The 10,918-nt window shown below is 35.4% G+C and overlaps 1 protein-coding gene across 1 annotated transcript in view; it reads right to left on the bottom strand.

The window, feature by feature from the left end:
• Positions 1-10,918, bottom strand: part of DOCK7 (dedicator of cytokinesis 7) — a 228,751-nt gene that overhangs the window by 189,211 nt on the left and 28,622 nt on the right. Inside the window, exons 3-7 of the mRNA XM_037743095.1 lie at positions 8,003-8,178; positions 7,747-7,815; positions 2,919-3,048; positions 2,609-2,821; positions 1,906-1,991 (exon numbers count right to left, since the gene is read on the bottom strand). Coding sequence (XP_037599023.1) covers positions 1,906-1,991; positions 2,609-2,821; positions 2,919-3,048; positions 7,747-7,815; positions 8,003-8,178 — 674 coding nt within the window. The remainder of the gene's footprint in view (positions 1-1,905; positions 1,992-2,608; positions 2,822-2,918; positions 3,049-7,746; positions 7,816-8,002; positions 8,179-10,918) is intronic.

Below are 10,918 nucleotides of genomic sequence, written 5' to 3'. Positions count from 1 at the left end.
TGATCCACCCGCCTCGGCCTCCCAAAGTGCTGGGATTATAGGCTTGAGCCACCGCACCCGGCCCTTTAAGCGCTTATTAAGGTTAAATGAGGTCCTAAGAGTGAGGCACTAATCCCATGGAAATGGTATCCATTTGAGAAGAGGAAGAAATACCAGAGACCTCTCTCTCTCTGCACACACAGATGAAAAGTCATGTAAGAACACAGCAAGCAGCAGCCATCTGCAAGCCAGGGAGAGATGCCTCATCAGAAACCAAACCACTGGCACCCTGATCTTTGACTTTCAGCCTCTACAACTGTGAGAAATAAATTTCTATTGTTTCAGCTACTCAGGCTATGGTATTTTTTCATAGCAGCCTGAGCAGACTAATACAGGTACAGAGTTTCTTTATGGGGTAACGAGTATGTTCTCAAGTTAAATAGTAATGACAGCTGTGCAACTCTGTGACTATACACCACTAACTCGTATACTTTAAAAGGGTTAATTTTATTATATAGAAATTAGATCACAATAAAGCTGTTAAAAAACAAAATAAGATTATAAGAACTGATTTTAGGTGTCCTGTTATTCAAAAGATTCAATATACTTCATCTATCTAACATGTTTCTGAATAAATCTAACTAAATACACAGCCTTTCAAGGAAAGAAATTGCCAGAATTATATATAGACATGTCCCTATGAGTTGCTTCTTCAGAAAGCTCTATGAATTGAAACTTCTTTTTTCTTAAGTCAGAACTAATACTTAAACTTCTAATATTAATATGACATAACAAAAAGAGCACCGAGTTTGTTTTTCAGTAACATAATAATGAGCATATCAGTCTCTACTAATCTTTTTTAATCATGGTTTCCTCATTTGTAAAATTAACAAAATAGTTATCTGCCTTATAGTATTACTCTGAAGATAGCATGAAATAAGAAAAAGCACTTTGTAAAGCAGAATATAAGATATATCACCTCAATGATATTAGCAGAAGTCAGATCTAACTTTTTTAAAGAAAATAAAAATATGTATTTCAAAATCTTCAAAAATCAAAGCCTATCTGTCTTCAGAGAATTACTCTGAAGACAGGATAAAACAAGGAAAAGTACTTTGTAAAGCAGAATGTAAACATAAGATATATCACCTCAATGATGTTAGCAGAAATCAGATCTAACTTTTTTTTTTTTTTTTTTTTGAGACGGAGTTTCACTCATGTTACCCAGGCTGGAGTGCAATGGCGCGATCTCGGCTCACCGCAACCTCCGTCTCCTGGGTTCAGGCAATTCTCCTGCCTCAGCCTCCTGAGTAGCTGGGATTACAGGCACGCACCACCATGCCCAGCTAATTTTTTGTATTTTTAGTAGAGACAGGGTTTCACCATGTTGACCAGGATGGTCTCGATCTCTTGACCTCGTGATCCACCCGCCTCGGCCTCCCAAAGTGCTGGGATTACAGGCTTGAGCCACCACACCCGGCCCAGATCTAACTTTTTTAAAGAAGGAAAAAAATACAGATTTCAAAATCCTCAAAAAGCAAAGCCTACTGTAAAAACAACTTGTTGATTTTATATTTGTTACACAGCAGGCTTAGCTTCATATATATGTTAGGCTTAGAACAGTAGGATTAGCTTCATACATAGGTTTGAATACAGAATAGCACTTAAAATGACATACCAAATTTAAAAGCTGACTTTATGTTTGTTACACGGTAGGCTTAGCTTCACATATATGTTAGGCTTAGCACAGTAGGCTCAGCTTCGTATATACGTTTGAATGCTGAATAGCATTTAAAATGATATACAGAACAATATTTCTCAAAAGGACACAAATGCAACTATAAAATCTACTCAGATTTTGTTACACCAGTACTAAAATCTTGCCCAGGAAAATAAAAGTTGTAAGTAAAAGACATAAATACTCACTTGAGCGATAAGCATTTTACAAGAAGTCTTTGACCAAAATGTTCTTTGGGTACGTCAGGAACACTAAGCCGTTCTATTGGTTCTTCCTACAAATTGACAAGCAACACCAAAATGAATAGGCTTCTCATATTCCAGCCGTTTCATTTTATTTTTTTAGGAACTTACTTTACTAATCTAATACTTTTAATCTGCACAACAGAACACAGAAAAGAATGACCTATTTACAGACAGAAGTTACTCTGACCAAGCACGGTGGCTCATGCCTGTAATCCCAGCACTTTGGGAGGCCAAGGTGGGCAGATCATCTGAGGTTGGGAGTTCGAGACTAGCCTGACCAACATGGAGAAACCGTGTTCCCACTAAAAACACAAAATTAGCTGGGCATGGTGGTGCATGCCTGTAATCCCAGAAACTTGGGAGGCTGAGGCAGGAGAATCACTTGAACCCAGGAGGCAGAGGCTGACGTAGGCCTAGATCATGCCATTGCACACCAGCCTGGCCAACATGAGTGAAACTTGGTCTCAAAAAATAAGATAAAATAAAAATAAATTCACTAGTATAAAATGTATTCATTTATAAAAATTACAGCTATGTTTCAGTTGCTATATCCTCTACATTATTGTAATAAATACTATATACTAATCATAATCCCAAAAGATCGATTTTAATAATCATCTGCTTCTTTATATGCAAACATCTATACCTCATCTGGTGATGGATGCAAAGCAAAAAGTTCTTTGTGACGGTTTGATTTCCTTTGGTCATCATTCTGACGGTCTATTTCTTCATTTGGAGTTCGATCAAGTAAATTGGGAAGCAAAGCATCAGGAAGTGAATTTTTCAAGTCAAAGATACTACAGGCCCAGCTACCCCTTGGGGTATCATCTATTGACATTGAACGTCTTTTAAGATCATCCTGTCATGCAAAACATTAAATATGAATATATTAATTAACAAATAAATTAACTATTTTAAAATAACTTCTGATAGTTATTTAAGAATAAAAGTATTACTTGGTCATCCTGGTAGTTGTTGCCATCTGGAGCTTCATCAGATTCAAAGACCTGTTTTGGTAAACCTTTTTGCCTTTCTTTCTGTTTATCTAATGTATTGGGATTAAATCCTGTTCCCAATTTATGATATCTATTAAAGAAAAAAAGTTAAATAAATATCAACTATAAAACTCTGGAATTTTTTCACTTTTTGGGCATCATTATGTAAATAAGCCAAGTGTTCTCTGCATTATTCAAATAGTAAGAATCTATTCTAGCAATTTAAGTTAAAGAAAATTTCCATTCTGTGTTCCTTAACATAACTAAGGAGTATGAGTTTCCAAAAGCAAATATATTTTCCTTCTTTCCATGACAATCATGTGTATACAAATTAAGCTGCACTTCCAATTCAAAGAATTGGTCAGTAAAAAGAAAGCCTGGGAAGCTAATAACCAGGGTTAAAGAATAAAATGAGAAAATAGAAAATACACATTGAATTAAGAATAACATAAAATAGGGCCAGGCGCGGTGGCTCACACCTGTAATCCCAGCACTTTGGGAGGCTGAGGCAGGTGGATCACAAGGTCAAGAGATCGAGACCATCCTGGTCAACATGGTGAAACCCCGTCTCTACTAAAAATACAAAAAATAAGCTGGGCATGGTAGCGCGTGCCTGTAATCCCAGCTACTCAGGAGGCTGAGGCAACAGAATTGCTTGAACCCAGAAGGCGGAGGTTGCAGTGAGCCGAGATCACACCACTGCACTCCAGCCTGGGTAACAGAGTGAGACTCCATCTCAAAAAAAAAAAAAAAAAAAAAAAATTATATACATATATGTATACAAAGTACTGAATCTTAAAATTTCAAATAGCCAATAAATTTTTTGCTACATCTCATTATCTATAAAAGATCTTAACTTAAAGCCACAGACTTGTAAAATGAAAAACAGCAAAATCTACACCATCACTGTGTACATATGCATATTACTTAATTAACATTACATATATACACACAGTTAGCTAAAAACAACTCTTAAATTAGTGGACCCTTCTTTCTTAACAATCCAGTAACAACCTAATACCCAAGAACATCAAATATAAGCTGATCAAAGAGCAATTATCGTTCAGGATTCAACACTGAAGGAGTATTTTAGTTGAAGCAAAACAATAATGTTCACAAGAAGATGGTATGGTTCTTGCTATCACCCAATTCATGAGATAGTAAAGAATCACATTTGATATGAATTACTCACATCCAGTCTTGTTGCTAAAGCTATAAAAATAGCAATTACATGGTATTAACCATTACAGCATAATCGCAAAAGAAAGTATTTTTCTCTGAAAGAACTAAAGACACTTAATATAGTATAACATGAAAGCTATTACTTAGAAGCAGATATCTTAATTTTCAATGGAATGTTTCAAATGCCTTAATTTGTAAAGCTCCACACGTAAGCTGCTCTGATAAATCAGAATGCTATTGAAATATATCCTAAAAAATTGACAATATGAAATTCAAGAAAGCAAAGAATGATTCATGATTCATGGTCAATACTCTCTTCTATATTATCATCCTGTCCTCTAGTCAGTCGCTATGATAAGGCTCTAATAATTACTCATCCAACCACACACGCATCACCATTTTTCTGACTCGTTTCTTGGCATTATCACTCTCACTTACTGTTCCAGCCACACTGTCCTCTTTACTGTCTGTTCCTTGAACATTCCTAGCATGCTTTCAATATGAAGCCTTTGCGTGTATTGCTCTTTCCTCTGCCTAATAACATTCTTCCCCCAGATATTCACAGGGCTCACTTCCTTCAGGTCTCTACTCAAAATCACCTATCAGTAAGGCTTCCTCTGATTAATTATATAAAACAAAAGGCTGAGCATGGTGGCTCACATCTGTAATCCCAACACTTGGGGAGGGTGAGGTAGAAGGATGGCTTGAGGCCAGGAATTTAAGGTTACGATGCAGTATGACTGTCCTACTGCACTCTAGCGAAGGCAACAGAGACCCTGTCCCAAGTAAATAACTAAATAGAAACCAAAACAAATTATAAAATAGAAATATTTGTCCCTCTTCTTGGCCCTCTCTATCCACTTCACCCTACGTTTTTCTCCACTTGACTCGCCTAGATCATTATCTGTTCCATATTTATCTGTGTTAGTTTATTGTCTATTGACAATCTCATCTCCCACTAGAATATGGGAAGAGAGTTGGTTTTGTTCACTGCTGTATCATCAGTCTTCAGTATAGTGCCTGGTACATATGAGTCTCTCAATAAACATCTACTGAACAAATAAATAAGTGAAGTGCTTTCATGTCCCTTTACCATTCTGTGCTAAATCATGGAAGAATTTTGTGGCTTCATCTTACAGCTATTTCACTTTTCAGCAACATCCATACCGCCATTAAGCCCATCTGCTGAGTTTGTAAGATTTCTTCACTAATCAAAATTTTAATTTCCAAAGATAACTAATTGATTTTTATATGGTTAAAATATCCTTTCACCATTCTCATGTACATTATTCTCATGTACATAAGTATACTCATTACACTTAAAGGTCTTACTCTGTGTTCTATTAACTATTTCCTAAATTATTAGTACTTTTATTTGTAGTTGGATAACTCTCTTTCAAGTGTATTGGCTTAAAACAAATACTTGGCAATTTGGGGTTCTATCTTAATTTTTTAATTTGTATCCCCCTCATCTGTCTTAAACTACTGTATCTGCTTATCCCAGCCGATATCCAGTGGTTGTGGGGAAACGGCAGATCACGCCACCAGGCAAAGTCTGCCAGTACCTAGTCTTCTGGGTATGAGGATTCCTTCTTCCTCCAAGGTGTGCTCACCCTGGGCACTAACCTATTAGCCTAAGCCTCCACAATTACTGTTCCAAAAAAAAAAAAAAAAATCAGATATCTCTGCTGCCACTGTGCACACACGGTAGAAGAGGTTTCAAAGTAACCGCATGTCCAATATTTACCAAGTCTCCCTTTCCACTGCCTGTATTTACTGGTTCTGAGCTTAAGGCACTACTGAAGCTCTTGTATATATCTTCTTAGATTATTCTGGACTACGGTTTTCTTTTACACTCCAATCACATCTATCTTTTTTCTTTCAGAGATACCTCATAACTTCTAGTTCACCAAAAGTACTCCCTTTAGTCTTCCACTTACTAGTGCATATAATGTACAATATCTAGTATAACAGAAAAAAATAAGAGCTTTAGAATCTGATGCTCCTATGTTCCCATCCTGATTACCTTATTTATTGGTTTGTAGGCTCTCAAAGAAGTTACTTAACTACTCTGAGCCTGAGCTACCTTATCTGTTAAAACCTTAAATGAGATGAGTGCAAAGTGCCCAGTAAAATGCCCAGAACATAATAAACCCATAAATGTTAATTCTCTTATCTTCTTGCCTAAACCAAGGTTAACAACCCTATCCTTAGAATTAAGTAGGAGATTTCCACAATTCTGAGGTCAATATATTTTACAACTAACCTTTTTATTAAGATTTCTGATTATAGGTTTCTAACATATATGCTCAGAGGTAAAGACTTTTGAATTATCTGACAGAGGAACAGTATTCTTCAGTAATGTCTAAAATCTGGCTAGCAAAATACTTATCAAAACTGTAAGTTCATAAAAACAGCTCTTCTATATAAAGGGCAGCAGACTGTGCTTTTATTAGGTCACACTGAAACTAAAAAGCATGTCAGCATTATCCCCTAGAGTGATATTTAGCACTATGTTAAGCTTAGTGAAATAAGACAGCAGCCATGAGGGCAAAACAATAAGCAATAGATATATCACTCTTGGTAGTGCTATTTTGCATAGATTATTTCATGTGTAAAACTATAATGTCATAATAGAATTCTCCACTACTTCAATCACATCTGCTTTAGAAAAATAATGTTAAGAAGCTTCGGTATGAAGACCCTTCTCCATTATGCAAATTAGCAAAGGATTATTGTATAAATTAATTTCATTACTTTTATTGTACTTCTTTTATTTTTTGAGATGGAGTCTCGCTCTGCTACCCAGGCTGGAGTGCAGTGGGGCCATCTTGGCTCACTGCAACCTCCGCCTCCCAGGTTCAAGTGATTCTTCTGCCTCAGCCTCCCAAGTAGCTGGGATTACAGGCACATACCACCACGTGCAGCTAATTTTTGTATTTTCAGTAGGGTTTCACCATATTGGCAAGGCTGGTCTAGAACTCCTGATCTCAGGTGATCCGCCTGCCTCAGCCTCCCAAAGTGCTGGGATTATAGGTGTGAGCCACCACGCCCAGCCTGGACCTCTTAATATGACTTATTATTCCACAGTTTATTAGGAAAATAAATTTTGGCTAGAATAAAACATTACTTTTTACAAATATTTACCTGATTGGATGTAGAGGTCAAAGACCTATAAATATTAGCTAGAAACAGCAGAGGCCTTTTAAATAGCTTGGTCTGTAAAATGGCCTATTAATTTTAGCTTAGCTATTTAAGTTTCAGTAAACTGCATTCTTTTTGAGAAATACAAATTATTCATTAATATCCACCCATTATTTCCTAAAAGAATTAGGCTACAAAATCATTATTATACACTGTTAGTTCTTAATGATTTGTAATAATATAAAAATACTATTTTCCCATGAATTATATTTTATAAAGAAAGTAAGTAAAAATAACTGCATAATTCCTAAGGAGTAAATATCTATATACAAAGATTCTTCTTTTGTTTCTTCAGCTATTTTGTTTAAATAAATTTTCATGTCTCATAATTAATACAATCTGCCTTAATCCATTTACAAATCTTACTCAGCATTTGTAATGTTGTAATAAATATATAACTTACTTTCTGATGACAATTGCCCAGTCTTCTGTGTAACTTCTTATACAGTCTCTAACATGTGGATCCATTTCACTATTTTAAAAAAGAACATATATTTACAACTTAGACAGGATAGCAATGATGTTCATTAATTTTGTTGCTACAATTGTTCGAGTAACAGGAAATGATGATGCTATAAGAAATAGGCTCTAAATAAAATAATGAAAGGTAGCCTTTCTATAGTTACTGTAAAGCCAAAAACAGGTCAATGTCTCCTTACCTTTCTTCAGGTACAGCTGAAACAAGTGTTCTGCAGTCCCGAGGACTATAAACAACTTCAATATCATCTGGAGGAAATTCAATCAAATCCCGTAAAGGCCCAGAATCCACAGCCAAAGGATGAGTAATGAGGTAATCTTCCAAATCCACTGGATCTACTGCTTCAGTAAGGGGCACCTTTTTAAAACAGTGGGATAAGAGACGGGTAGAAAATAAGAGGCAAATGTAAGGATTTTAAAACTTAAGGCAAACAACTTATTATTTTTTAAAATATAATAAGCTTTTAATCTAGTTCTTTATAAAATTTTAACAGATATTCAACCAGATACACTAAAGAAAACACAAAGTGTTAGCTTTCTTACATTCCTTGATGTTTTGGGTCATACTCTCTTTAACAACCTTGCTGACACTTTACCCATAACTCTCACATAAATACAGTAGTAAGAATTAACAGTTTTATTCTACTTTATTGTTTACAAAGCACTCACTGGAAGGATTCTTTTTGCTTTTTTATATCCTTAGATATATTTTTTTTTAAAAAAAGTAAGTTGCTACATTTCTAAACAGTGCTCTTACTTTACTTCTTGTTTTAGTAGATTATCCTAGTAAAAACATATAAGCAGACTGAGGTAGGTTTAAAAAATGGCCCTCTAAAAATTCTCCATATCCTAACACATCGGCCCTGTACATGTTACCTCGTATGGAAGAAAATAAATAAATAAAATTTAAAAACAGTCTTTGCAGATGTTATTAAGGATCTTAAAACAGGGGTATTATCCTGGATTATCCAGGTGGTTTCTAAATGCAATCAAATATATCCTCATGAGGAGACAGAGGGAGATTTAGGCTATACACAGAGAGAAAAAAGTTGTATAAAGATGGAAAAAGAGAGAGATTTGAACACTCTGGCCTTAAAAATAGAGGTGATGTGACCACAAGTCAAGGAATGCCAAAGCCATCAGAATTTGGAAGAGGCAAGGAACTGATACTTCACTAGAACATCCAAAGAAAGCACAGCCCTGCCAAAATCTTATTTTAGTCCAGTGATACTGATTTCAGACTTCTGGCCTCTAGTACTGTGAGAGAAAAAATTTCTTTTGTTTTAAGCCACCCAGTTTGTAGTACTTTGTTACAGTAGCCATAGGAAAGGAATACTCAGGCCTTATTAAAACTATCCCTAAACAATAATAAAAGACTGGTAGCATTCGTTAGCCAAGTTTTTAATAAGATTCTTCTTAATAAAATACCATACTTTCCATCTAGTTCAAGAAAGAAAAAATATACTGACAAACCTATGAAGGATATATAACAAACATACAGTTGTAGAAGAATGAAAATAAGAACATGTTATTTCTCAGGATATTCATCTGGAATGAAAACACTGAAATCTGTCTCTGTGCAGGTATACACTATTAAATAGAAGGTGCTTTAATCTATGCTTCTTTGGACTGAATTTTTTTTTTTTTTTTTTTTTTTTTTTTTTTTTTGGGTTTTTTTTTTTTTTTTTTTTTTTTTGGTAGAGACAGGGTCTCACCATGTTGCCGAGGCTAATCTTGAACTCCTGAGCTAAGCAGTCTGCCTGCCTCGGCTTCTCAAAGTGCTGGGATTACAGGCATGAGCCACGGTGCCCAGCCTAGACTGAACATTTTAAAGATATTGAGTAAAATAATAAATAACACATCTTAAACACTCAAAAGATGGTAGTTATTTATCAATATCAGTATATGCTATCTCATTTAAACCTCCCTCAAACCCTGTAAGTTAGATATAATTACTATTTCAATTCTACAGATAAAGGTGTTTGTGCTCAAAAAGGTTAATACCTGAAAATAGCCACAAAACGGTCGGGTAAAAATTTGAAATGGGGTTTTCAAGCTCTAAAATTTTTTCTACAATTTTTTCTCATAAACATTCTATCTCACCTATCCTATTAAATACAAATTACGCTATGATGTTTTTAACAGAGAAAAAGAAAATAATCCAACAGGAAAAGAAAAATCTTCTTTAACCGTTGTTACTAGAACTGGACATCCCTATTTAAAAAATAAATCCCAATCTTTGTATCACAACATATACAAAAATTAAATTGAGATGGATCACAGACACAAACATACATACTAAAAGTATAAAGCTACTTGAAGAAAACATAGCAGAATGTCTTTACAGTTTGGGAGTAGGCCAAGTTTTCTCAGACATGAAAAAAGAATGATCATAGAAGAAAAATTGGATTCATTAAAAGACACTGTTAAGAAAACGATTAGGAGTTTGAGACCAGCCTGGCCAACATGGTGAAACCTCATCTCTACTAAAAATACAAACAACAACAAAAAAATTAGCTGAGTGTGGTGGCAGACACCTGCAAACCCAGCTACTCTGGAGGCTGAGGCAGGAAAAACGCTTGAACCTAGGAGGTGGAGTTTACAGCTAGCTGAGATTGTTCCACTGCACTCCAGCCTGGGCAACAACAGTGAGACTCCATCTCAAAAAAAAAAAAAAAAAGAAGGAAAGAAAGAAAATGATTAACAAGCCACAATAAAATATTTACAAAGTTTATTTGATAAAGGACTAGCACTTAGAATATATAAAGAAGTCCTATATCTCAATAATTTTTTTAAAGCCATACCCTCAAATAAATGGGAAAAAATTAAGCACATAAAAAAAGTGCTTACACATCAAAAGTCACTGGGGGTACTTTCACTTCTGAGAAAATAAATAGAAGTACTTTACTCTTTCGACTAAGTATAACAGCCTAGATATTACACAGAAAACAAAAGAAGATTAAGAAAAAGGCTGACTGGGCCGGGCGCGGTGGCTCAAGCCTGTAAACCCAGCACTTTGGGAGGCCGAGGCGGGTGGATCACGAGGTCAAGAGATCGAGACCATCCTGGTCAACATGGTGAAACCCCGTCTCTACTAA

The sequence above is a fragment of the Cebus imitator genome, unplaced genomic scaffold (assembly GCF_001604975.1).
Source record: "Cebus imitator isolate Cc_AM_T3 unplaced genomic scaffold, Cebus_imitator-1.0 Scaffold135, whole genome shotgun sequence".
NCBI lineage: Eukaryota > Metazoa > Chordata > Mammalia > Primates > Cebidae > Cebus > Cebus imitator.
Note: the sequence above shows the minus strand (reverse complement) of the source record. Positions and strands in the feature narration are given on the sequence as shown.